This window comes from Patagioenas fasciata, chromosome 12 (assembly GCF_037038585.1).
Source record: "Patagioenas fasciata isolate bPatFas1 chromosome 12, bPatFas1.hap1, whole genome shotgun sequence".
NCBI classification, from domain to species: Eukaryota; Metazoa; Chordata; class Aves; order Columbiformes; family Columbidae; genus Patagioenas; species Patagioenas fasciata.
The window spans coordinates 5,825,834-5,851,366 of NC_092531.1; the positions used below are offsets into that span (position 1 = coordinate 5,825,834).

At 55.9% G+C, this 25,533-nt stretch overlaps 3 protein-coding genes across 8 annotated transcripts; all 3 read left to right on the forward strand.

Moving 5' to 3' along the window:
• Positions 1 to 4,213: 4,213 nt before the first annotated feature.
• LOC139828998 (uncharacterized) lies at positions 4,214 to 7,244 on the forward strand. Its single transcript, XM_071814150.1, has 7 exons — positions 4,214 to 4,279; positions 4,757 to 4,872; positions 5,088 to 5,262; positions 5,633 to 5,831; positions 5,929 to 6,158; positions 6,322 to 6,363; positions 6,996 to 7,244. Exons 1-7 carry the CDS (start codon positions 4,214 to 4,216, stop codon positions 7,047 to 7,049), a joined length of 882 nt encoding a protein of 293 aa, XP_071670251.1. The 3' UTR covers positions 7,050 to 7,244.
• A 7,280-nt stretch (positions 7,245 to 14,524) lies between these two features.
• LOC136106860 (AP-3 complex subunit beta-2-like) lies at positions 14,525 to 17,272 on the forward strand. 5 transcript variants are annotated; one of them, XR_011740979.1, is made up of 3 exons: positions 14,525 to 15,149; positions 15,393 to 15,753; positions 15,846 to 17,272. XR_011740979.1 is itself a non-coding variant. In XM_071813719.1 (3 exons), exons 1-3 carry the CDS (start codon positions 14,525 to 14,527, stop codon positions 15,962 to 15,964), a joined length of 882 nt encoding a protein of 293 aa, XP_071669820.1. In that variant the 3' UTR covers positions 15,965 to 17,272. The 5 variants fall into 5 exon arrangements, 4 of the variants coding, with proteins under 4 accessions (XP_071669820.1, XP_065703602.1, XP_071669822.1 ...); XM_071813719.1 differs by having other exon boundaries at positions 15,571 to 15,753; positions 15,891 to 17,272; XM_065847530.2 differs by having other exon boundaries at positions 14,579 to 15,149.
• Positions 17,273 to 18,961: 1,689 nt separating this feature from the next.
• On the forward strand, positions 18,962 to 22,086 carry LOC136106861 (uncharacterized). 2 transcript variants are annotated; one of them, XM_071813724.1, is made up of 7 exons: positions 18,962 to 19,321; positions 19,851 to 20,368; positions 20,635 to 20,649; positions 20,755 to 20,938; positions 21,045 to 21,304; positions 21,468 to 21,521; positions 21,839 to 22,086. In XM_071813724.1, exons 2-7 carry the CDS (start codon positions 20,300 to 20,302, stop codon positions 21,845 to 21,847), a joined length of 591 nt encoding a protein of 196 aa, XP_071669825.1. In that variant the 5' UTR covers positions 18,962 to 19,321; positions 19,851 to 20,299; the 3' UTR covers positions 21,848 to 22,086. The 2 variants fall into 2 exon arrangements, with proteins under 2 accessions (XP_071669825.1, XP_071669824.1); XM_071813723.1 differs by having other exon boundaries at positions 19,121 to 19,321; positions 21,468 to 21,525.
• Positions 22,087 to 25,533: the final 3,447 nt, after the last annotated feature.

Genomic DNA, 25,533 nt, shown 5'->3' on the forward strand with positions numbered 1-25,533 from the left:
AGCAGCTCCTTTTCCCGAAGCCGCCGCTGAGCGACGTCCCAGCCCTGGTGCAGCCACCCCCTCCTGCCCCCCCGCAGCAGCAGCTGCTCTTCGCTCCCCGGGCTTCTTGCAGAACGCGCACTTTTGCACATGAACTGCAGCTCCTCGCACTCCAGAGCTCTCCGCAATCTCCTATCTTACCATTTCTAATGGAATCAGAAAATTAACTTGAACTAGAACAAGTGGAAACAGCCGCCCAGAGCTTTTCTGTACTTTGCTCTGTTTGGGGTTTGGCTATCGACCTTTCTTCACCTTTAGTGTACCAGGAAAAATGTGAGGTCCGGATTTGCCCATCCCCTGCATTTCCCTCAGCCCTTGGAGAAGCGAGCAGCCCAGCTCTGTCAGTGATAACGTCCCAAAGAAAACAATGATACCAGCCGCTGTAGCCATTGTAGGTGCTGCAGGAATTGCAGGTGTTGGCGGTGGCCTGGTAAGCACACATCCATCTCCACACCCCATTGCACACATCTGCCTGGACCGTGGTCAGACCAGGAGAGGGAGGGCAAGATGGACAGGGCTTAACCCGGGACGGCCCAAGCTCGGAGTCCTTGGAAGGACAGGTGACTTTTGCCTGAGCCCTTGTGCCTGGCAGGATCCATCCCGGGCAGGGTGTGATGGCAGCTGGGACCCTGCCCTGGGGCACGGGCAGGACGGCACGAGCGCGGCGCTGACACCCCTTTTCTGTTCCTCTCTCCTTGCAGGTGTTGGGCAACACTGTAAGTAGGAGCTTGGTGAAACCTGCGCCAGCATTTTGGGGATCTAGGGGGTGTTGGGGGGTGATGGGGCTGGTTCTGCTGCCTCCTCACCTTCCCTCTCTCGTGCAATTGACAGACAATCAAGTTTCTGCTGTTAAAAAGCGTCCCCAAGTTGGGGGACGTTTTTGAGGAGGTGTCAGAGAGCGATTTGCAGCCTGGGGACATTGTGCTCTTCCCCATGATGAGCAGCTCTGGAAAGGACAGCAAGGTCTTCAGACATGCAGCCGTCTACTGCGGGTTTGGAGAGGTCATACACTTCCTGGGTCAGTGCCAGACCCCCTGGTGCCATTTGTGTTGTGATTGTGCCCAAAATGTTGCCAGCAGCTGCGGTTGCCGGACCAGGGTGATGGGTGACTCTTGCTTTTCCAGGCTCAGTTGACCAGAGCACATGGGATCTGATCAGCAGTAAGAAGCTTCGGGGTGACATTGTCAAGTCAGGCTTCCACGCCCTGAAAAAGGAGAGAGGGAAATGCGAGATTTACCGGAAAAAAGGTGGGGTCAATCATGATGACCTCCAGAGCGAAATCCAGAAAGCGATGAACAGCGAAGCCAAGTATTCCCTCTATAAAAACAACTGCATCCACTTTGCCCTCTCCCTCCTGGGCTTGGAGAAGTTCTACTCAGAACTGGTGAGCACGGAGCTGGTGTCACGGCCGCGGTGGGACGGCTCCTGCACCCACCCCCAGCCCTGCCTTTGCATCCTGACCTGATTCTGCCTGGGGTGCCCATGGGCAGTGGGGACAGCGGTGGGGACAGCGGAGCCCCCTGCACATGGACAGCTTTCTCTTGCAGGTGCAAATCCAAGATGAAGGTGACAGCAGCAGCAACAGCAGCAGCAGTGAGGCTGTGGGTATGCCCATATCAGCCCCCCTGGCAGGATTTGGGATCCCTGGGAGGAAAGTGGGGTCCCTGGGATGGCTTAGTCTCGAGGAGTGTTGGGGTGCCCAAAATGGACTGGTTCCCCTGGGAAGTTTTCAGGGTCATCAGAGAGCTTTGGGGTCCTTCAGAGAGATGCAGGCTCCCCAGCAGGGCTCTGAGGACCCTCAGAGGGTTTTGAGGTCCCCAGCAGGGCTGTGGAGTCCCCAGCAGGGCTGGGCTCCAGCTGCCAGTGCTGCCGGGGACCCATCCTCACGGGCTGGGAAGGACAGGGCAGGGACTCAGGGGACCGTCCCCCCTTTCCAGGCCATCTGAAGCCACCCAGCCCGGCGGGGCAGGGGAGCAGCCACATGGCGTGAGGGGTAGCAGCCCCATGTTCCCCGAGGATGATCCCGCTGACCCACAGAGGAGCCTCAGTATCGCCCCACACACACCAACAACTCGTCAAGGGAAGGAGCTTTTCTTTGGGAGGGTGGAGAACGTTGCTTTCTGCTTCCTGGGGCTTAATTTCCATGCACTAATCAGATGTTTTATTAAGCTATGCTACCTGAAACGTGCCTGATTTTGCTGACATCCTCAGTCCTGCTTGATGGGCTGAGAGAGCTGCCCGGCTGCCACCAGTGTCTCAGGGCTTCTTAGCTGCCCAGGATAATCAAAACTGAAACACTGACCAATATCAGTATCACCAGTGAAGAACAGTTATAACAGCAACAATCAGCATCTCTACAATAAAATAAATAATTCAATACAAACCAAAACTTTTGGTGACTGTTTGGGGGGAATGGTGGCATGTCTGTGAGGATGCCGGCTTGGTGGGAATGGTGGTATCCTCCTGAAGATGCTGGTTCTGGGGACATCTTCCTCCCTGTGAGGATGTTGGGTCAGTGGGGATGCTGGCATCCCCATGAGGATGTCAGCCCTGTGGGGATGGCTGCAATGCCATGAGGATGCCCTGTGTATGGGGACAAGACACAGACCCCTTCCCTTGTCCCCTCCCTGAGATGGGAAAATGCCACCACTGATGTCTTTTCTAAGGGACATCCATCCCCACAGAACCAGGGGGTACATGTGACACGACAACCACCCAATGTTGTGGTACCATGGGATGATGCTCAGTAATCGCCAGAAGGTCCCAGGGGGCTCCTTGGGATGGCCGTGCAAACGCTGACAGGGCTGTGACCCCGATCCTCCTCCCAGCATCGCCGGCTGCAGCCTGAGCGTGAGGATGTAGTTGGGTTTGGGGTTAGTTTGCAACCACCATTCCGATACCATTCCCAGGGGACGAGGCCACCCAAGGGTGTCACATCCCAAGTGACACCTGTTGTGCAGCTGGGGCTTGGGGACATTGCAGGCAGCTCCTTCCCCAGGTGCTTTGGGTGGCTCAGTCCTGGCCAGGTCCCCACGTCATGATGGGACACTTGGCTGGGTGGCAGGGGCAGCATGGTCGCCTCCAGGTGATGAGGTGTCACCTCATGCGTATTTCTCTTGTCTCATGTCCATGCCCCCAGCCCTGCATTTGCATCCTGACCTGATTTCCCCTGGGGTGCCCATGGGCAGTGGGGACAGCAGTGGGGACAGCGGAGCTCCCTGCACATGGACAGCTTTCTCTTGCAGATGCAAATCCAAGATGAAGGTGATAGCAGCCGCAGTGAGACTGTCAGTGTCCCCATATCAGCCCCAGTGCCTGCTGAACCACCCATCCTCTGCATCCTGGCCTGATTCTCCTGGGGCTGCCCCATGGGTGGTGGGGACAGTGGCGGGGACAGTAGAGCCCCCTGCACATGGACAGCTTTCTCTTGCAGGTGCAAATCCAAGGTTAACGTTACAGCTGCTGCAGTGGGTCTGTGAGTATCCTCATGTCAACCCTCAGCCAGGGTTTGGGATCCCTGGAAGGAATTTGGTTTCCAAGGGATGGCTTTGGTTCTTCAGGAAGGATATGAGTTCCCTTAGAGTATTTGGGGGTCCCCAGCAGGGCTGTGGGGTCCACAGGAGAGTTTTGGGGTCCCTAGCAGGGCTGGGCTCCAGCTGCCAGCACTGCCAGTGTACCCATCCGCACGGGCTGGGAAGGGCAGGGCAGGGGCTCAGGGGACCGTCCCCCCTTTCCAGGCCATCTGAACATCCCCAGCCCGGTGCGGTAGGGGAGCAGCCACACAGCATGAGGGGTGGCAGCCCCGTGTCCCCTGAGGATGATCCCCCCGACCCATGGAGGAGCCTCAGCATCGCCCTGTGCACCCCAACAACTCACCACAGGGAAGGAGCTTTTGTTTGGGAGCGTGTGGGACGTTGCTTTCTGCTTCCTGGAGGGTAATTTCCATGCACTAATCAGATCTTTTATCAAATTTTGCTATCTGAAATGTGTCTGATATTTGCCTTCTTAGCAGCCCAGGTTAATCAAAGCTGAAACACTGGCCAATATCAGTATTACTGGTGAACAACAGTAATAACAGCAACAACAATCAGCATCTCTATCATACTATAATCAACACAATACAAGCCATAACTTTTGTTGACTTTTTGCTGGGAATGGTGGCATCTCTGTGAGGATGCCGGGTTGGTGGGAATGGTGGTATCCTCCTGAAGATGTCGGTTCTGGGGATGCCTGTGTCGCTGTGAGGATGTTGGGTCAGTGGGGACACTGACATTGTCAGCCCTGTGCGGATGGCTGCAATGCCACAGGATGCCCTATCTATGGGGACAAGACACAGAGCTCTTCCCTGCTCTCCTTTCTGAGATGGGAAAATGCCATTACTGATGTCTTTTCTAAGGGACATCCATCCCCACCAAACAGACAGGACCTGCAAGGCCATGTCCAGCCAATGTTGCTGGAGGTGGCACCCACAGGACAATTCTCGACCAGAGCCACCATCACCAGAAGGTCCTGGGGGCTCCTTGGGGTGGCCCTGCAGACAGTGGCAGGGCTGTGGCCCCGATTCTCCTCACAGCACTGCCAGCTGGCACCTGAACCTGAGGATGGGGTTGAGGTTGTGGATGGGGTTGGGTTGCAGCACCATTCCGATGCCCTTCCCAGGACATGTGCCAACCCTGTGGCATTTGTGCTGTTTTCACTTTCACTTTCCGGTTCCCAGCAGCTCCTTTCCCCGAAGCCGCCGCTGAGCGACGTCCCAGCCCTGGTGCAGCCACCCCCTCCTGCCCCCCCGCAGCAGCAGCTGCTCTTCGCTCCCCCGGGCCTCTTGCAGCACACGCACTTTTGCACATGAACTGCAGCTCCTCACACTCCACAACCTTTCCAGGGTCTCCCCTCCCACCTCCCTCCCTCTGTTGCCAAACTTAACATTTCCAGTGCAATGAACAAATTAATAGCAACTTTAAGAAGTGGAAGAGCCCACCCAGGGCTTATCTGGACTTATTTCTGTTTGGTGTTTGGCTTTCAGCCTTTCTCCGCCTCCTGTGTGTCAGGAAGGATGTGAGGTCAGATTTCGTCCCTGCTGCTGATCCACCCATCCCCTGCATTTCCCTCAGCCCTTGGAGGAGCGAGCAGCCCGGCTGGGTCACCAGCACCGTCCCAGAGAAAACAATGATGAATTTCTTCTCTCGCAAGTTTGCTGCTTCCAGAGTTCCAGGTAGCATCGGGGTAAGCACGCTCCCGGCTCCCCCACCCATTGCACACATCTGCCTGGACCGTGGTCAGACCAGGACAGGGAGGGCAAGATGGACAGGGCTTGTCCCGGGACGGCTCCAGCTCGGAACCCTTGGGAAGGACGGGTGACTTTTGCCCGAGCCCTTGTGCCTGGCAGGATCCATCCCGGGCAGGGTGTGATGGCAGCTGGGACCCTGCCCTGGCGCACGGGCAGGACGGCACGAGCATGGCGCTGACACCCCTTTTCTGTTCCTCTCAGAGCTTGGCCCAACCTCTGCTGGCAGAGTGGGGGTCTGGAGCTGCTGGGTTGTGATGGGGCTGGTTCTGCCACCTCCTCACCTCCCCTCCCTGGTGCTGTTGGCAGAGGGAGTATACGTCAATCAAGTTTCTGTGGTCCAAGAGCCTCCCTGGGCACGGGGACGTCTTTGAGGAGGTGTCAGAGAGTGAGCTGCAGCCTGGGGACATCTTGCTCTTCCCCGAGAGCAGTGCTAACTTCATCAGCAGGGCCCTCTTCAAACATGCAGTCGTCTACTGCGGGGATGGAGAGGTCATTCACTTCCAGAGTAAGCACCCGAGCCCCTGTTCCCGTTCGGGCCGTGCTGTTGGCCAACGTGGCTGCGGTGGCCGGGTGAGGGTGATGGGCGGCTCTTGCTTTTCCAGGCACAGGCAGGGGGCACAGTGGTCTGATCAGCAAACAAGGCTTTGAGGCCCTGAAAAAGGAGAGGGGGGAATGCCACATTTACCGGAAAAAAGGTGGGGTCGATCTCAATGACTTGCGGAGTAAAGTCAGGATAGCGATGGACAGCGAAGCTGAGTATTCTCTCTGCACAAACAACTGCATCCACTTCGCCCTCTCCCTCCTGGGACTGGAGGAGTTCTACTCACAACTGGTGAGCACGGAGTTGGTGTCACGGCCGCGGTGGGACGGCTCCTGCATCCACCCCCAGCCCTGCATTTGCATCCTGACCTGATTGTCCCTGGGGTGCCCATGGGCAGTGGGGACAGCGGTGGGGACAGCGGAGTCCCCTGCACATGGACAGCTTTCTCTTGCAGGTGCAAATCCAAGATGAAGGTGACAGCTGCTCCACTGGGGCGGTGAGTATCCCCATGTCAGTTCTCTGAGGAAAGGCTGTGGGCTGGTAGAGCTTTGGGGTATCCAGGAGGGATTTGGGTTCCTCATGGGGCCTAAGTCGCCTTAAGAGCCAGGGTCCCAAAGAGGAATGAGCATCAAGATCCCCAGGAGGGCTTTTGGGTCCCCAGAGCACACAGATATCTCCAGGAGAGCTGGGGCCTGTGGGAGGGATTCAGGATCTCCAAGGAGGTTTTGAGATCTCCAGGAGTGCTGGGGTGCCCACACACAGCTGCTGTCTCCAGGAGGGCTGTTGCTGCCCCAGGGAGGTCTGAGATGCAGGAAACCAGGATCCCCAGGAGGGATGTGGGTCCCCAGGAGTGAGGGGTGCCCAGATGGGATGGGGTTCCCAGTGGTCTGGGCACCCCGGGAGGGCTGTGAGGTCACTGGGTAGGCTGCAGTCCAGAGAATGGGCTGGGGCCTTTGGGAGGGATGTGGGCTTCCCAGCATGTCTGTTCTGTCCCTCACATGGCTTTGGGGTCCCAGCAGGGCTGTGGGGTCCCCAGCAGGGCTGGGCCTCAGCTGCCAGCGCTTCCAGGGGACCCATCCACACGGGCTGGCAAGGGCAGGGGCTCAGGGGACCGTCCCCCCTTTCCAGGACACTTGTAGCCCTCCCCCTCCAGAGGATCAGCAGAGCAGCCACACGGCGTGAGGGGTGGCAGCACCATGTCCCCCGAGGATGATCCCCCCAACCCACAGAGGAGCCTCAGCATCACCCCGCGCACCCCAACAACTCACCACAGGGAAGGAGATTTTGTTTGGGAGGGTGGGGGACATTGCTTTCTGCTACCTGGAGATTAATTGCCATGCACTAATCAGATGTTTTATTAAACTTTGCTGCCTGAAACGTGCCTGATTTTACCTACAGCCTCAGTCCTGCCTGATGGGCTGAGAGAGCTGCCCGGCTGCCACCAACCTCTGTGGCTTCTTAGCTGCCCAGGTTAATAATAACTGACACACGGGCCAATACTAGTAATTACCAGTGAAGAACAATAATAACAACAGCAACAATAATCATACCTATAATAAAATAAATAACATACAATACATAACCAGACTTCAGACATGATAATATAATTGTAGCAGGCTGGCCTTGTGTGGCTGCCAACTCTCCACGCAGCCACTCTGTCACTGTCCCTCCACAACTGGACAGAGGGAGAACAATTCAACGAAAGGCTCGTGGGTCCAGCCCGACACAGGGACATCACCCAGCAAGTGCTCCATGGGCAAAACAGGCTCGACTGCGCTGGTATGGCCTCACCTGGAGCATTCACTGTGTGCAGGTCTGGGCACCACAGGATTAAAATGAGGTAAAGCAACTGGAGAGTGTCCAGAAGAGCCTAGGAAGTTGATAAAGGATTTGGAGGGGAAGCTGTATGAGGAGCGGCTGAGTCCCTGGGTTTGTTCAGCTGGAGCAGAGCAGACTGAGGGCAGAGCTCATGGGCTGCAGGTTCAGCAGGGGAGCAGGAGGGGCAGGGCTGAGCTCTTCTCTGTGACAGTGACAGAGCCCAGGGAACGGCAGAAGATGTGCCAGGGAGGGTCAGTGGGACATGAGGAAAAGGTTCTTCACCCAGAGGTGCTGGACACTGAACAGGCTCCCAGGGAGGTGTCACAGCCCAACCTGACGGTGTTCAAGCAGAGACTGGACAACGTCCTCAGACACACGGGGTGACCTGTGGGGTGTCCTGTGCAGGCACAGGAGTTGGACTCCATGATCCTTGTGGGTCACTTCCTACTCTGGTATTTTTGGTATTATAATGAACGTATAATGAGCAAATTTCAGCTAGAGGCCACTTAATCCAACACTCTTGAGATATTTGTTATACAGGACTCAACTAATTGCCCAGACTCCAGAAGGTCTGAGCTGCCAGGACAATAGACCCCAAGTTCCCAACGGGAAGTTCTCCAAATCCCTCTTCTCTTTGTTAGAGGAGCAGACGGTGCTAAAACTGACAGGATTTATTTATCTTAGGTTAGCAACTGCTGACAGGATCCATTACTTCAAGTGGTAATGACTACAAGGCCACCACTTGCTCCTCTTGCTGCAGAGCCACAATGCCGTGGTGAGTCCCTGCCCCAGGCCTGGCCACCCCCGAGGCCACCGATGGAATCCAGCCTGGGCTTGTGATGTCCCCAGCGGCCACGGAGCCAGTGACGCACCTGAGGGACACCCAGGGATGGGCATCCCCAGGGCTGGGCTTCATCTGGGTGCTGACGAATGGGACACAGCATCTTTTGGGGTGCCTGATGATCACCAGGTGAAACTCGGGTGTCTCCCGGCAGGTGGTAATGGCCGTGGCACAGCTCTACTTCACCTGGCACCCAAGGCGGAGGTTGGGTCATCACCCCCATTTCATCTGGACACCACTCTGTCTCAGGGACTGTCGCAGAGGCATCCTGAGGCTAGTTCAAGGGACAACAGGGTCCAAAACAACTTTTATTAAACCGGTGAGAAACAGGGTTTTAGCACTCCACAAGTGACTTGAATATAGGTTCGGGTATCAGTTGAGGAAAATTATAAAAGGGCAGCAACTGGTACAACAGGCGGTCCACAGAGTGCATGCACGCGGCTTCACCCAAAACAATGCCGGAACCACCCCCGAGTCCCAGAGGAGTACACACTTGCCTGAACACGGTGCGGGATTATTCTTGAAGAGATACAGGTAAAGCGTACGCTCGTGATTCCGCGAGGGTAAATTTATAATACACTCGCAATTCTGCGAGGGTTAATTTACTTACACGTGTGAATGGGCACGGAATACTACACATGCTTATGTGGAAGCACGGGAGGAAAATACAGTCGCGATTGTGCGAGAATAAATTTATAATACGCTCGCAATTGTGCGAGGAAATAAAGTTACACTTGCGATTGTGCAAGGAAATAATTTAAAGTACGCGTGCAAATGTGCACGAAATATAAATACACTCGCGACTGTGCGAGGAAATAATTTTATACGTGCTTGTATTAAGCACGGGAAGTTACACGTGCATATGTGCACGGAAAGGATAAATATACTCGCAATCCTGCGAGGGGTTTTACTCACACCCGTGGTGGCAAGGCAAGCGTGGTCTCCATCCCGGGGAGGGGGGCTCTCGGTGGCAGCATCTTCAGCTCGCAGCTCCGAGAGACCGGCGACAATGGGCTCAGTCTCGACGAGAGAGTCCCACTTTTATACTGGTTGATCAGACCTGACTGTAGGCATTCCAGAAGCTTCTCTGCACACCCACACCGTGTGTGGGGTGCCCCTGAAGCCTCCAAACATCCCCCACACTGGTCACAGGTGCCCAGCGGCTCACTGGTGCCTCGGCAATCCCTTCTCCTAATGGCCCTGGCCAGGGTGCTCTGGGCCAAACAAAAGAAGCTGTTAGCGTCAAGTAGCAGAGAGAGGGAGATGTGCCTACTCCCTCCATACTGAAGGAGGCGGGGGGAGAGAGGGGGGGTTTGCATTCTGCCACAGGGACCCCACAGCCCTCCTGGGCACCCTGAATCCTTCCCAGAGGCCCCAGCTCTCCTGGAGATACCAGTTGGCTCTGGGGAACCTGGAGCTCTGCTGGGGACTCCACAGCCCTCTGATTGTTGCTTTCCTTCCAGGACCCTGACATGTTCACAGGGGAACCCATCCCTCTGTGGGGACTTCAATTCTCCTGGTGACTGAGCCCTCCCTTGGACCCAGAGCCCCCTCAGGGACCCCATACCCTGCCAAGGACCCCATCGCCCTGTCATGGGGACTGACACGGGGATACTCACAGCTCCACCATGGTGGCTGTCACCATAATCTTGGATTTTCACCTGCAAAAGAAAGCTGTCCATGTGTAGGGGGCTCTGCTGTCCCCACCACTGTCCCCACCACCCATGGGGCAGCCCCAGGGGAATCAGGCCAGGATGCAGAGGATGGGTGGTTCAGCAGGCACTGGGGCGCAACCTGACCTCACATCCTTCCAGACACACAACAGGCATAGGAAGGCACAAAGCCAAACCCGAAAACAATTAATTTGTTATTCCATTGTTAGTGTTAAGTTGGGAGATCGTGTAGCGCTCTGGAGTGCGAGGAGCTGATCTCCATGGGGAAGAGCACGATGTCCCCAGGCTGCAAATCTCTATCTGACACCTCCTTGAAAATCTCCCCACATACGGGGACTCTCTTCAACAGCAGAAACTTGATTGTCTGTCAATTGCACCAGGGAGGGAAGGTGAGGAGGTGGCAGAACCAGCCCCATCGCCCCCCAACACCCCCTAGGTCCCCAAAATGCCGGCACAGGTCTCACCAAGCTCCTACTTACAGTGTTGGCCAACACCTGCAAGGAGAGAGGAACAGAAAAGGGGTGTCAGCGCCGTGCTCGTGCCGTCCTGCCCGTGCACCAGGGCAGGGTCCCAGCTGCCATCACACCCTGCCCGGGATGGATCCTGCCAGGCACAAGGGCTCGGGCAAAAGTCACCCGTCCTTCCCAACGGCTCCGAGCTGGAGTCGTCCCGGGACAAGCCCTGTCCATCTTGCCCTCCCTGTCCTGGTCTGACTACGGTCCAGGCAGCTGCGTGCAATGGGGTGTGGAGATGGGTGCGTGCTTACCAGGCCAGCGCCAACACCAGGAATTCCTGCAGCACCTACAATGTTGCCAACAACGACTGCAGCGGCTGGTATCATTGTTTTCTTTGGGACAGTGTCGCTGACAGAGCCGGGCTGCTGGCTCCACCAAGGGCTGAAGCAAATGCAGGGGATGGGTGGTTCAGCAGGCGCTGGGATGAAACCTGACCTCACACCTTTTCTGATACACAGGAGGCGGAGAAAGACTGACAACCAAACCCTGAGTAGAAATAAGTGCAGAAAAGTCTGGGCTGTTGTTTCCACTTCTTAACGTTACAATTGATTTGGTAATTCCACTGGAAATGTTAAGTTTGGCAACAGAGGGAGGGAGTTGGGGCAGGAGACCCTGGAAAGGCTGTGGAGTGCAAGGAGCTGCAGTTCATGTGCAGAAGTGCGTGTGCTGCAAGAGGCCCCGGGGAGCAAAGAGCAGCTGCTGCTGCGGGGGGGCAGGAGGGGGTGGCTGCACCAGGGCTGGGACGTCGCTCAGCGGCGGCTTCGGGGAAAGGAGCTGCTGGGAATCGGAAAGTGAAAGTGAAAACAGCACAAATGCCACAGGGTTGGCACACGTCCTGGGAAGGGCATCAAAATGGTGCTGCAACCCCACCCAAACCCCAATCTCTACCCCATCCTCAGGCTCAGGTGTCAGCTGGCAGTGCTGTGAGGAGAATCGGGGCCACAGCCCTACCACTGTCTGCAGGGCCACCCCAAGGAGCCCCCGGGACCTTCTGGCGATGGTGGCTCTGGCCGATCATCGTCCCATGGGTGCCACATCAGGAGCTATGGGTGGATGCTGTCTCGCAGGTCCCATCTCTTTAGTGGGCATGAATGTCCCTTAGAAAATGGGACAGTTGTGGCATTTTCCCATTTCCAGAAGGAGACCAGGGAAGGGCTCCACGTGTTGTCACCAGTGATAGCACATCTTTGAGGTGTTGCAGCCTTTCCTGCAGGTCTGGCATCCTCATAGAGATGCCAATGTCCCCACTGAGCCAGTATCCTCACAGAGATACCACCATTCCCAACCAGCATCCTCACAGAGATGCCACCACCCCAGTGGGTCACCCTGGGCTTTCCCTGTGCAGCTGGTTGTCCATGACGGCACTTGCTGGGTGATCTCTTCATCCTAAGCTGGACTCATGAGCCTTTTCTTGTATTTTTCTCCCTCTGTCCATTCAGTTGTGGAGGGAAAGTAACAGGGCAGCTGCATGGGGACCTGGCAGCTACACAAGGCCAACCCACCAGAGTTATATTATCATGTCTGATGCACGACAGATACAGGATATGTTATGTATTATACTGTACTATTTACCCTATTATATAATAGAGATTATTTTTGTTGCTGTTATTGCTGTTCTTCACTGGTGATACTGATATTGGCCAATGTATCAGTTTTGTTTAGCCAGGGCAGCCAAGAAGTCCCAGAGTCTGGTGGCAACTGGGCAGCTCTCTCAGCCCATCAGGCAGGATTGAGGCAGGAAGGCAAAATGAGGCACGTTTCAGGTAGCAAAATTTAATAAAACATCTGATTAGTGCATGGCAATTAAGCTCCAGGAAGCAGAAAGCAACGTCCACCATCCGCCAAAGAAAAGCTCCTTCCCTGGACGAGTTGTTGGGATGCGTGGGGCGATGCTGAGGCTCCTCTGTGGGTCAGTTGGATCATCCTCGGGGGACATGGGGCTACCACCCCTCATGCTGTGTGGTTGCTCCCCTGCCCCACCGGGCTGGGGGTCTTCAGATGGCCTGGAAAGGGAGGGATGGTCCCCTGAGTCCCTGGTCTGCCCTTCCAAGCCCGTGCGGATGGGTACACTGGCAGTGCTGGCAGCTGGAGCCCAGCCCTGCTGGGGACCCCACAGCCCTGCTGGGGACCCAAAACTCTCTGAGGGACCCCACAGCCCTACTGGGAAACCCAAGACCCTCATGTGGACCTCAGAGTCTTCCCAGAGACTCCAAATCCCTCCTGGACATACTACAGCTCTCCTGGGTGCACCTAGGTCATCCCAGAGAATCCCATTCTTGTTTGGACACCTCAGCCTTCCTGCTGACCGAGCCATCCAAGGGACCCCACATTCCTTCCATGGAACCTAAACTTACCAAGGACCCCAAACCCTGCCTGAGGGCTGTACATGGCAATACTCACAGCACCACTGCAGCATCTGACACCTTAATTTTTCATTTGCACCTGCAAGAGAAAGCTGTCCATGTGCAGGGGGCTCCGCTGTCCCCACCGCTGTCCCCACCGCCCATGGGCACCCCAGGGACAATCAGGTCAGGATGCAAACGCAGGGCTGGGGATGGGTGCAGGAGCCGTCCCACCGCGGCCGTGACACCAGCTCCGTGCTCACCAGTTGTGAGTAGAACTCCTGCAAGCCCAAGAGGTAGAGGACGAAGTGGATGCAGTTGTTTGTGTAAGGGTCATACTTGGCTTCACTGTTCATCGCTTTCCTGACTCTATGACGGAAATCATTAAGAACAACTCCACCTCTTTTCCGGTAAACCTGGTATTGCCCCCTCTCCTTTTTCATTTTCGCCAATCCTTCTTTGGTGATCACACCGGGGCTTTGCTGAGATTCCGTGCCTGGAAAAACAAGAGCCGTCCATCACTCTGACCCGACCACTGCAGCTGCTGCCTACACTTTGGCCACCATTACCACCAGAACAGGAGCAGGGGTTCGGAGCTTACCCTGGAAGTGTATGACCTCTCCATCCCCACAGTAGACGGCTGCATGTCTGAAGAGGGTCTGTGCGATGACGCTATTGCTTCTGTCCAAGGGGAATAGCAAGATGTCCCCAGGCTGCAAATCGCCCCTGAAAACCTCCTCGAAGATCTCCCCGTGACCAGGGACGCACTTGTAGAACAGAAACTGGAGCGACACATATTCCCTCTGCCAACCGCACCAGGGAGGAAAGGTAAGAAGGTAGTAAAACCAACCCCATCACATCATAACGGTCCCCAGACACCCACTCTGCAAGCGGAGGTGTCTCCAAGCTCTGAGAGGAACAGAAAAGGGGTGTCAGCGCCGTGCTCGTGCCGTCCTGCCTGTGCCCCAGGGCAGGGTCCCAGCTGCCATCACACCCTGCCCGGGATGGATCCTGCCAGGCACAAGGGCTCGGGCAGAAGTCACCCGTCCTTCCCAACGGCTCCGAGCTGGAGCCGTCCCAGGACAAGCCCTGTCCATCTTGCCCTCCCTGTCCTGGTCTGACCACGGTCCAGGCAGATGTGTGCAATGGGGTGTGCAGATGGGAGTGCACTTACCTCACCAATGCTGGAGTAGTTGGCAAGACTCATAACACTGCCTTTTAACATTCTTTTCTCTGGGATGGCGTCGCTGACAGAGCCGGGCTACTCGCTCCTCCAAGGGCTGAGGGAAATGCAGGGGATGGGTGGTTCAGCAGGCGCTGGGACGAAACCTGACTTCACATCCTTCCTGATACACAGGAGGCGGAGAAAGGCTGAAAGCCAAACACCAAACAGAAATAAGTCCAGATAAGCCCTGGGTGGGCTCTTCCACTTCTTAAAGTTGCTATTAATTTGTTCATTGCACTGGAAATGTTGAGTTTGGGAATAGAGGGAGGGAGGTGGAGGGAGAGACCCTGGAAAGGCTGTGGAGTGCAAGGAGCTGCAGTTCATGTGCAAAAGTGCGTGTGCTGCAAGAGGCCCTGGGGAGCAAAGAGCAGCTGCTGCTGTGAGGGGACAGGAGGGGGTGGCTGCACCAGGGCTGGGACGTCGCTCAGCGGAGGCTTCGGGGAAAGGAGCTGCTGGGAACTGTACAGTGTCAACAGCAGCAAGCACCACAGGGTTGGCACAACCTCATTCCCTGGAAGGACATCGGAATGGTGGCTGCAACCCAAACTACGCCCATCCTCAAGCTCAGGTTTCAGCCGGCGGTGCCAGGAGGGGGAACGGGGCCACAGTCCCGCCACCGTCTGCAGGGCCACCACCCCGGCTGCAGCCCTGCTCTCCCTGCCACCACTGCAGAAGCTGCTGCAGCAGCTGCCACTGGGGCTGGCCGGGCGCCCAAAAGCGCCGTTCAATGGTGACACAGCCGAGAAGGTGACGAGCCCGGTGCTGGACAGTGAGCCCAGTGCTGCTATAGTGTCCTGCGAGCTGATGAGCTGCGGCCGCTCGCTGGCCTCAAGCCTGCGGTGGATCCCTGCGCCGGACCAGCACCGAGGTAAGACCCCCCCAAGGAGCCCCCTGGGACCTTCTGGCGATGGTGACTGTGGTCAAACATTGTCCTATGAGTGATACAACTGCAGCATTGGGTGGTCCTGGCCTTGCCTGTCCTGTCTCTTTGGTGGGGATGGATGTCCCTTAGAAAAGAGGACAGCGATGGCATTTTCCCACCTCAGGGAGGGGACCAGGGAAGGGTTCAATGTCTTGTCCTCATGGATAAGTCATCTTCGTTGCATTGCAGGTATTCCTGCTGGGCTGATGTCCTCATAGGGATGACAGTGTCCCCACTGAGCCAGCATCCTCACAGGGATACAGCCGTTCCCAGAAATGGCATAATCACAGAGATGCCACCATCCCCAAGCAGCATCCTCATAGAGATGCCACCACCCTGGTGGTCACCCTGGACTTTGCCTGCGCAGCTGGTGGACAGCAGCCTGGTGATGGCGTTCGAGGAGATCTGCCCCGAATGCATCGACCTCATCCACAAGAGCTACCACAAGCTCTGCAACCTGCTCATCGACGTGGAGGAGTGGGGGCAGGTGGTCATCATCAACATGCTGACCCGCTACGTGCGCACCCAGTTCCTCAGTCCCAACCAGAACGTGAGTGCTGGAGCCTCGGGGTGACCCGGGATCCTTTGGGTGTCCTGGGAGATCCTGTACCCACTGGGTGACACTCGGGTGTCACCTGGCAGGTGGTGATGGCCGTGGCACAGCTCTGCTCCCACCTGTCACCCCAGGCAGAGGTTGTGTCATCACTGAGATACTAGTGCAGCTCCTGCAGAGTCTCAGGTCTGTGTCACCCAGCCAGTGATGGTCTCCAAACCCACTGCCATGGTTGGTGGGACTCATGGGGAGCTGTAAGGCACTGGGATTGGCCTTCAAGAAGCCCATTCCATCAGGCTCATGGAGACACCATCAGGTAGGACCTGTCACCCCATGGACAGCAGCTCATGCTGGAGCAGCCTGTGAAGAACGGCAGCCCCTGGGAAGGACGCATGTGGCAGAAGTTTGTCCTTTGTTCTCATTGTCCTTGTCTTATTTGAATGGCAATAAATGGAATTTATTTCCCCAAGTCAAGCCTGTTTTGACCATGATGGCACTTGCTGGGTGATCTCCCTGTCCTGAGTTGGACCCACGAGCCTTTCATTGTATTTTTCTCCCTCTGTCCAGTTGTGGATGGAGAGTGACACAGCGGGTGTGTAGGGTCCTGGCAGGCAGACAAGCCAACCCACTGCAACGATCTTATGATGTATGAAGACACGTGAGACATTATGTTTTGCATATTATTTATTTAATTACAGAAAACATTATTGTTGCTGTTATTACTACTCTTCAGTTGTAATTACCTGTATTAGCTGCTGTTTCACTCATTATTATCCTGGGCAGCTATGAAGCCCTGAGAGGCTGGTGACAGCAGTTCAGGAGCGCAGCATCCTCCGATGCCTGGTTCAGAGTCCTGAGGGTGGATTCCCTTCAGTGAAGTTGGTGGGCTGAGAGTCCTCAGGGTGCTGGATTCCCTGCAGTGGGGCTGGTAGGCTGAGGGTCCTCAGTGATAGAGGGAACTAACACTTGAAGAGTGCCTAGTTTAGAGCTTTATGTAACCAATTATGTTAATAAAAAGAAGAACCTCATTGAATGCCAAGATAAGAAGTTTTACAGCACCTAGCTGTAAACTTGAGAAGACGAGATAACGAAGATTTACAGCAAAAAGGGGGGAACCAGTCTGGTTTCAATCGACTTGACAGGTTGCGTTCCAGCCATTCAACGTAATGAGCCAAAGGAAAAAAGTTAATTGTGACGAAGCTGAAGGAGCCTTCATCCAAAGACCCCAAAGACCCCTCCTCAAAATCACCAAGTGACACTGCACAGGCGCAACAGGGGAGGGTCAAGGAGGAGACTATGGAAATGGTTATCTGAGACTCATTTTAATAAGAAGCGGGGAAAGGTTATGAATATGTATAGGCGTTCCTGGGGTTATTGTGAATATGTAATACCTTACTGTATTTAAGCACACTGCTTATTGTTAGAAGGTGTGCGTGCTGGGCGGAGCAAATCCCCTGCACACCCATCACTGTTTTGCTTATGGTTTAATGAACACGATTAAACGAATTGCATTAAACGTTGCTGTTAATAAGGAAAAAGCATGAGTAATTTATTTCAACAGGCATGGTCAGATCTTCGAGGAGGATTTTGGGAGCGAGTTGAAGCCTGGGGACATCTAGCTGTTTCCCTTGGACAGAAGCAATAACATCATTTTCCAGATCATCTTCAGAAATGAAGTCGCCTACTGCGCGGATGGCGAGGTCATGCACTTTGCGGGTAAGCGCCAGACCCCCTGGTCCCGTTCTTGTTGTAGTGATCCTCAAAGTGTGGCCAGCGGCTGTGGTGGTCGGACCGGGGTGATGGGCGGCTCCTGCTTTTCCAGCCACCGACACTCAGAGGAAACGTGATATGGTCAGCAGTCGGACGACTTCTGGTGTGATCACCAAAGAAGGTTTGGTGAAAATGAAAAAGGAGAGGGGAAACTATCTGATTTACCAGAAAAAAGACGGGGTTTATCTCAATGATTTCTGGGGAAAAGTCAAGGAGGTGATGAACAGCAAAGCTGAGTATTGCGCCAGCAAGAACAACTGCATGCACTTCGCCCTCTCCCTCCTGAGGACAGCAGAGCCCACTGCACATTGACAGCTTTCTCTCGCAGGTTGAAATTCAAGATGAAGATGACAGCAGCAGCGGTGGGGCTGTAAGTATCCCCATATCAGTCCATCCAGTTGGGTTTGGGTTCCATGGTAGGGCTGTGGGGACTAAAGGAGGGCTGAGTCTCGAGAAGGATAGGGGTCCCTGGGAGGGATGGGTTCTCCTGGAAGGACCTCATGGACCTAGAAGGACTTTGAAGTCCCCAGAAGGGCTTTGGGGTTCCCAGAGCAGACAGGTATGTTCAGGAGAGTTGAGACCTGTGAGAGGGATTCGGGATCTCCAAGGAGTCTTTGGGGTCCCCAGGAGGGCTGGGGAGCCCACACACAACTGGGGTCTCCAGGAGGGCTGTGGGTGCCCCAGGGAGGTCTGAGATGCAGGCAGGACCAGGATCCCCAGGAGGGATGTGAAGGTCCCAGGAGGGAGTGGTGCCCAGATGGGATGGGGTTCCCAGGAGACTGGGCACCCTGGATGGACTGTGGGGTCCTGAGGAGGGATGGACAGGTCCAAAGGACGGCTATGGGGTTCCTGGGAGGGTTGTGGGGACCTGAAGAAGGGCTGAGTCTCTGAGAGGTCTGCAGGGTCACCAGGATTAAGGATGGTAAGCACGCTCTCATCTCTGTACCCCATTGCACACAGCTGTCTGGACAGTAGTCAGACCAGGACAGGGAGGGGAAGATGGACAGGGCTTGTCCAAGGATGGCTCCATCTCAGAACCGTTGGGAAGGACGGGTGACTTTTGTAGAGGGAGTATGTGGCGCTGAAGTTTCTGTTCACCAAGAGCATCCCGGGTCACAGGGACATCTTCGAGGAGGTGTCAGAGAGTGAGTTGCAGCCTAGGGACATCTTGCTCTTCCCCATGGACAGAAGCAATGACATTGTCAGCAGGATGCTCCTGAAACATGGAGCTGTCTGCTGTGGGGATGGAGAGGCCATTCACTTCGTGGGTAAGCACCCAACCCCTTGCTCCTGTTCGCGTTGTGGTTGTGGCCAAAGTGTGGCCAGCGGCTGCAGTGACCGGGCCAGGGTGATGACTCTTGCTCTTCCAGGTGTCAGCACTTCAAAAAACAGTGCTTTGATCAGGAGTCAGACGACTCCTGGTCTGAAAAAAGATGGGGGAAATGCCAGATTTACCGGAAAAAAGGAGGGGTTAATCTCAATGATTTCCGTAGGAGAGTCAGAAGGGCAATAAACAGTGAAGCCGAGTATAACGCCTACACAAACAACCGTATCCACTTTGCCCTCTCCCTCCTGGGCTTGGAGAAGTTCTACTCGCAACTGGTAAGCAAGGAGCTGGTGTCACGAAAACGGTGGGACGGCTCCTGTACCCACCCCCAGCCCTGCCTTTGCATCCTGACCTGATTCCCCCTGAGGTCCGCATGGGTGGTGGGGACAGCGGAGCCCACTGCACATGGACAGCTTTCTCTTGCAGGTGCAAATCCAAGGTTAATGTCACAGCTGCTGCAGTGGGGCTGTGAGTATCCTCATGTCAACCCTCAGCCAGGGTTTGGGCTCCCTGGGAGGAATTTGGTGTCCAAGGGAAGGTTTTTGGTTCTCCAGGGGAGATACGGGTTTCCTCTGAGTATTTGGGTGTCTCCAGCAAGGCTGTGGGGTCCCCAGCTGGACTGTGGGATCCCTCAGAGGGTTTTGGGGTCCCCAGCAGGGCTGGGCTCCAGCTGCCAGCACTGCCAGGGTAACCATCCGCATGGGCTGGGAAGGGCAGGGCAGGGTCTCAGGGGACCATCCTCCCTTTCCAGGCCATCTGAAGCCCCCCCAGCCCGGCAGGGCAGGGGAGCAGCCACACGGCATGAGGGGTGGCAGCCCCGTGTCCCCTGAGGACGTTCCCACTGACCCACAGAGGAGCCTCAGCGTTGCCCCATGCACCCCAACACCTTACCCAGGGAAAGAGCTTTTCTTTGGGAGGGTGGGGGTGATGTTGTTTTCTGCTGTGCCAATCCTGTGGAACTTTTGTTGTTTTCACTTTCACCTCTGTTTCCCAGCAGCTCCTTTCCCCGAAGCCGCCGCTGAGCGACGTCCCAGCCCTGGTGCAGCCACCCCCTCCTGCCCCCCCGCAGCAGCAGCTGCTCTTCGCTCCCCGGGGCCTCTTGCAGCACACGCACTTTTGCACATGAGCTGCAGCTCCTCGCACTCCACAGCCATTCCACAGTCTCCTGCCCCAATTCCCTCACTCTGTTCCCAAACTTAACATTTCCAGTGGAATTAGCAAATTAACTGCAACTTTAACAAGTGGAAACAACCACCCAGGGCAGTTCTCCATTTTGTTCTATTTGGGGTTTGGCTTTCAGCCTTTCTCCGCCTCCTGTGTATCAGGAAGGATGTGAGATCAGGTTTTGCCCCAGCGCTTGTTGATCCACCCATCCCCTGCATTTCCCTCAGCCCTCGAGGAAGTGAGCAGCCTGGCTGGGTCACCAGCACCATCCCAGAGAAAACCATGCTACAATCCACCTTACTCATCGGTGCTGGAGCTGCAAGCATTGCAAGTGTTGCAGGTGCCAGCCTGGTAAGCACACACCCATCTCCACACCCCATTGCACGCAGCTGCCTGGACCGTGCTCAGATCAGGACAGGAAGGGCAAGATGGACAGGGCTTGTCCCGGGACGGCTCGGAGCCGTTGGGAAGGACGGGTGACTTTTGCCCGAGCCCTTGTGCCTGGCAGGATCCATCCCGGGCAGGGTGTGATGGCAGCTGGGACCCTGCCCTGGGGCACGGGCAGGACGGCACGAGCGCGGCGGTGACACCCCTCTTCTGTTCCTCTCTCCTTGCAGCTGTGGACCAACACTGTAAGTAGGAGCTTGGTGAGACCTGTGCCGGCATTGTGGGGATCTAAGGGGCAATGGGGCTGGTTCTGCTGCCTCCTCACCTTCCCTCTCTCGTGCAATTGACAGACAGTCAAGTTTCTGCTGTTAAAAAGCGTCCCCAAGTTTGGGGACATTTTTGAGGAGGTGTCAGAGAGCGATTTGCAGCCTGGGGACATTGTGCTCTTCCCCATGAGCAGCTCTGGAAAGAACAGCAAGGTCTTCAGACATGCAGCCGTCTACTGCGGGTTTGGAGAGGTCATACACTTCCTGGGTCAGTGCCAGACCCCCTGGTGCCATTTGTGTTGTGGTTGTGCCCAAAATGTTGCCAGCAGCTGCGGTTGCCGGACCAGGGTGATGGGTGACTCTTGCTTTTCCAGGCTCAGTCGACCAGAGCACATGGGATTTGATCAGCAGTAAGAAGCTTCGGGGTGACATTGTCAAGTCAGGCTTCCACGCCCTGAAAAAGGAGAGAGGGAAATGCGAGATTTACCGGAAAAAAGGTGGGGTCAATCATGATGACCTCCAGAGTGAAATCCAGAAAGCGATGAACAGCGAAGCCAAGTATTCCCTCTATAAAAACAACTGCATCCACTTTGCCCTCTCCCTCCTGGGCTTGGAGAAGTTCTACTCACAACTGGTGAGCACAGAGCTGGTGTCACAGCCACGGTGGGACGGCTCCTGCACCCACCCCCAGCCCTGCCTTTGCATCCTGACCTGATTCCGCCTGGGGTGCCCATGGGCAGTGGGGACAGCGGTGGGGACAGCGGAGCCCCCTGCACATGGACGGCTTTCTCTTGCAGGTGCAAATCCAAGATGAAGGTGACAGCAGCAGCAACAGCAGCAGCAGTGAGGCTGTGGGTATGCCCATATCAGCCCCCCTGGCAGGATTTGGGATCCCTGGGAGGAAAGTGGGGTCCCTGGGATGGCTTAGTCTCAAGGAGTATTGGGGTGCCCAAAATGGACTGGTTCCCCTGGGATGTTTTCAGGGTACTCATGGAGCTTTGGGATCCTTCAGAGAGAGGCAGGCTCCCCAGCAGGCCTGTGGGGTCCCTCAGAGGGTTTTGGGGTCCCCAGCAGGGCTGGGCTTCAGCTGCCAGCACTGCCAGGGGATCCATCCGCATGGGCTTGGAAGGGTAGGGCAGGGGCTCAGGGGACCATCCCCCCTTTCCAGGCCATCTGAAGCCACCCAGCCCAGCGGGGCAGGGGAGCAACCACACAGCGTGAGGGATGGCAGCCCCATATCCCGCGAGGATGATCCCGCTGACCCACGGAGGAACCTCAGCATCGCCCTGCGCAACCCAACAACTCATCCAGGGAAGGAGCTTTTCTTTGGGCGGGGTGGGGAACGTTGCTTTCTGCTTCCTGGAGCTTGATTTCCATGCACTGATCAAATGCTTTATTAAACTATGCTACCTGAAACGTGCCTGATTTTGCTGACATCCTCAGTCCTGCTTGATGGGCTGAGAGAGCTGCCCGGCTGCCACCAGCGTCTCAGGGCTTCTTAGCTGCCCAGGATAATCAAAACTGAAACACTGACCAATATCAGTATCACCAGTGAAGAACAGTTATAACAGCAACAATCAGCATCTCTATAATAGAATAAATAATTCAATACAAACCAAAACTTTTGGTGACTGTTTGGTGGGAATGGTGGCATGTCTGTGAGGATGCCGGCTTGGTGGGAATGGTGGTATCCTCCTGAAGATGCCGGTTCTGGGGACGGCTGCGTCCCTGTGAGGATGTTGAGTCAGTGGGGACACTGGCATCCCTCTGAGGACGTCAGCGCTGTGGGGATGGCTGCAATGCCACGAGGATGCTCTGTATATGGGAAAAGACACAGACCTCTTCCCTTGTCTCCTCCCTGAGATGGGAAAATGCCACCACTGATGTCTTTTCTAAGGGACATCCATCCCCACAGGATGCCATATCCACCCAATGCTGCTGTTGTGGCACCCATGGGGTGTTGCTCGGCCAGAGCCACCATCGCCAGAAGGTCCCAGGGGGCTCCTTGGGATGGCCCTGCAGACGGTGACAGGGCTGTGACCCCGATCCTCCTCCCGGCACCGCCGGCTGAAACCTGAGCCTGAGGATGGAGTTGTGGTTGGGTTGCAGCACCATTCCGATGCTCTTCCCAAGGGACAAGGCCACCCCAGGGTGTCACATCACAAGCGACACCTGTCGTGCAGCTGGGGCTTGGGGACATTGCAGGGAGCTCCTTCCCTGGGTGCTTTGAGTGGCTCAGTCCTGGCCAGGGACCCCACGTCATGATGGGACACTGGGCTGGGTGGCAGGGTGGCACCATGTGACACCTGTAGAGGTCTCCCCCAGGCGATGGGGTTTCACCTGGTGGGCATTTCTCTTGTCCCATGTCCATGCCGGCTCACAGGGACAGTGACAGATCTGGTGTTGCCATAAGGTAACAGGCTGTGGGGAAGGGCAGCACGCAGGTGATGGGGACACTGCTGGGTGTCAGGGGTTGGGGACACTGTCAGGCTGGGGGTCACTGCACCCATCACCCATGGACTCAGTGTCTGAGACCAGCCCGGTTCTAAATGTGGGGGTCAAGGGGACGTGGGTTTTTGGGGGAGACATGCAGATGCCTGCTGCTCAGTACCTGGAGGAGATGACCCCTTGTCGAAGGGTTTCCCTATCCATGGAGACCCAAGCTGTGCCCAAAGAGGAATGAGCATCAGGATCCCCAGGAGGGCTTTGGGGTCCCCAGAAGCGCTTTGTGATCCCCAAAGCAGACAGGTATCTTCTCTAGAGTTGGGACCTGTGGGGAAGGATTCAGGATCTCCAAGGAGGTTTTGGGGTCCCCAGGAGGGCTGGGGTGCCCACACACAACTGGGGGCTCCAGGAGGGATGTTAGTGCCCCAGGGAGATCTGAGATCCTGGCAAGACCAGGATTTGCAGGAGGGCTGTTATGTCCAGATGGCATTGGGTTCCCAGGAGGCCTGATGCCCCAGGAGGGCTGTGAAGTCACTGGGAGGGCTGGGGCCTTTGGGAGGGATGTGAGGTTCCCAACAGGTCTCTGGGGTCCCTCAGAGGGTTTTGGGGTCCCAGTAGTGCTGTGGGGTCCCCAGCAGGGCTGGGCTCCAGCTCACAGCGCTTCCAGGGGACCCATCCGCACGGGCCGGGAAGGGCAAGGCAGGGGCTCAGGGGACAGTCCCACCTTTCCAGGACACTTGTAGCCCACCCCCTCCAGAGGAGCAGTGGAACAGCCACACGACGTGAGGGATGACAGCCCCATGTCCCCCGAGGACGATCACCCTGACCCACAGAGGAGCCTCAGCATCACCCCGTGCACCCCAACAATTTGCCCAGGGAAGGAGCTTTTGTTTGGGAGGGTGGGGGATGTTGCTTCCTGGAGCTTATTGCCATGCACTAATCAGATGTTCTATTAAACTTTGCTACCTGAAATGTGCCTGATTATACCTAAAGCCCGTGGGTCGAGCCCAGGACAGGGACATCACCCAGCAAGTGCTCCATGGGCAAAACAGGCTCGACTGCGGTGGCGAGGCCTCACCTGGAGCATTCACTGTGTGCAGGTCTGGGCACCACAGGATGAAAATGAGATAGAGCAACTGGAGAGTGTCCAGAAGAGCCTAGGAAGTTGATAAAGGATTTGGAGGGGAAGCTGTATGAGGAGCGGCTGAGTCCCTGGGTTTGTTCAGCTGGAGCAGAGCAGACTGAGGGCAGAGCTCATGGGGCTGCAGGTTCAGCAGGGGAGCAGGAGGGGCAGGGCTGAGCTCTTTTCTCTGTGACAGTGGCAGAACCCAGCGAATCGCAGAAGATGTGCCAGGGAGGGTCAGTGGGACATGAGGAAAAGGTTCTTCACCCAGAGGTGCTGGACACTGAACAGGCTCCCAGGGAGCTGTCACGGCCCCAACCTGACGGTGTTCAAGAAGAGACTGGACAACGTCCTCAGACACATGGTGTGACCTGTGGGGTGTCCTGTGCAGGGACAGGAATTGGACTCCATGATCCTTGTGGGTCCCTTCCAACTCTGGACATTCTATGATTCTATGATCTGGTGAGCATGAGGGTTCCCGGGAGGTGACCATGTCCCCCAGTGTCACAACATTCATCTTCTGAGAGTGGCTGCTGGGCCAGCACTTCGAGGTGGTTCTCAGTGGGGTGGCCAAGCCCCAACCCCATGTTATCCAAAAATGCAGGTCCCTTCCCTGTGTTCAATTGGCTGACTACACACAGAGAGATGCTGATTGTTACAGAGCTGTGCAAGGCTGGATGCTGGAATACCGCCAGCAGGGCAGAACAAAAATTGATGGTTGTTATAAACAAATTCTTATGACTACATTCACACCCTCGGGGCAGTCCTGAAGAGCCAATTGGTTAGACATTTGTATATTGGTTAGACATTGGTATATTGGTCAGACATTTACATGTTGGTTACACAATCATTTCACGACTACGCAGGCTCCCTGAGGAGGGGTCTCAGATTGGACCTGAGTCTTCCCTCCTGGGCACGTGATTTTTGGTGTTATAATGAATGTATAATGAACAAATTTCAGCTAGAGACCACTTAATCCAACACTGGCCACCCCCGAGGCCACTGATGGCTTGTGATGTCCCCAGCGGCCAAGGAGCCAGTGACGCACCTGAGGGACACCCAGGGATGGGCATCCCCAGGGCTGGGCTTCATCTGGGTGCTGACAAATGGGACACAGCATCTTTTCGGGTGCCTGATGATTGCCAGGTGAAACTCGGGTGTCTCCCGGCAGGTGGTAATGGCCGTGGCACAGCTCTACTTCCACCTGGCGCTGAAGGAGGAGTTTGTGTCATCACCCCCATTTCATCTGGACACCACTCTGTCTCAGGGACCCCACAGCGCTCCTGGCCACCCTG

What these genes read in the sequence shown, in the direction of transcription:
- LOC136106861 (XM_071813723.1), top strand. Translation starts at nt 20,300, where the DNA reads ATGCTACAATCCACCTTACTCATCGGTGCTGGAGCTGCAAGCATTGCA. An exon ending in AGAAGTTCTACTCACAACTG is followed by an intron (nt 21,305 to 21,467) that starts GTGAGCACAGAG and finishes TTTCTCTTGCAG; the next exon opens with GTGCAAATCCAAGATGAAGG. An exon ending in CAGCAGCAGTGAGGCTGTGG is followed by an intron (nt 21,526 to 21,838) that starts GTATGCCCATAT and finishes CCCCCTTTCCAG; the next exon opens with GCCATCTGAAGCCACCCAGC.
- LOC139828998 (XM_071814150.1), top strand. Translation starts at nt 4,214, where the DNA reads ATGCCGGGTTGGTGGGAATGGTGGTATCCTCCTGAAGATGTCGGTTCT. An exon ending in CTGGGGATGCCTGTGTCGCT is followed by an intron (nt 4,280 to 4,756) that starts GTGAGGATGTTG and finishes TCCGGTTCCCAG; the next exon opens with CAGCTCCTTTCCCCGAAGCC. An exon ending in AGAGGTCATTCACTTCCAGA is followed by an intron (nt 5,832 to 5,928) that starts GTAAGCACCCGA and finishes TTGCTTTTCCAG; the next exon opens with GCACAGGCAGGGGGCACAGT.
- LOC136106860 (XM_071813719.1), top strand. Translation starts at nt 14,525, where the DNA reads ATGTTGAGTTTGGGAATAGAGGGAGGGAGGTGGAGGGAGAGACCCTGG. An exon ending in TGCGCCGGACCAGCACCGAG is followed by an intron (nt 15,150 to 15,570) that starts GTAAGACCCCCC and finishes TTGCCTGCGCAG; the next exon opens with CTGGTGGACAGCAGCCTGGT. An exon ending in TCCTCAGTCCCAACCAGAAC is followed by an intron (nt 15,754 to 15,890) that starts GTGAGTGCTGGA and finishes CTGTCACCCCAG; the next exon opens with GCAGAGGTTGTGTCATCACT.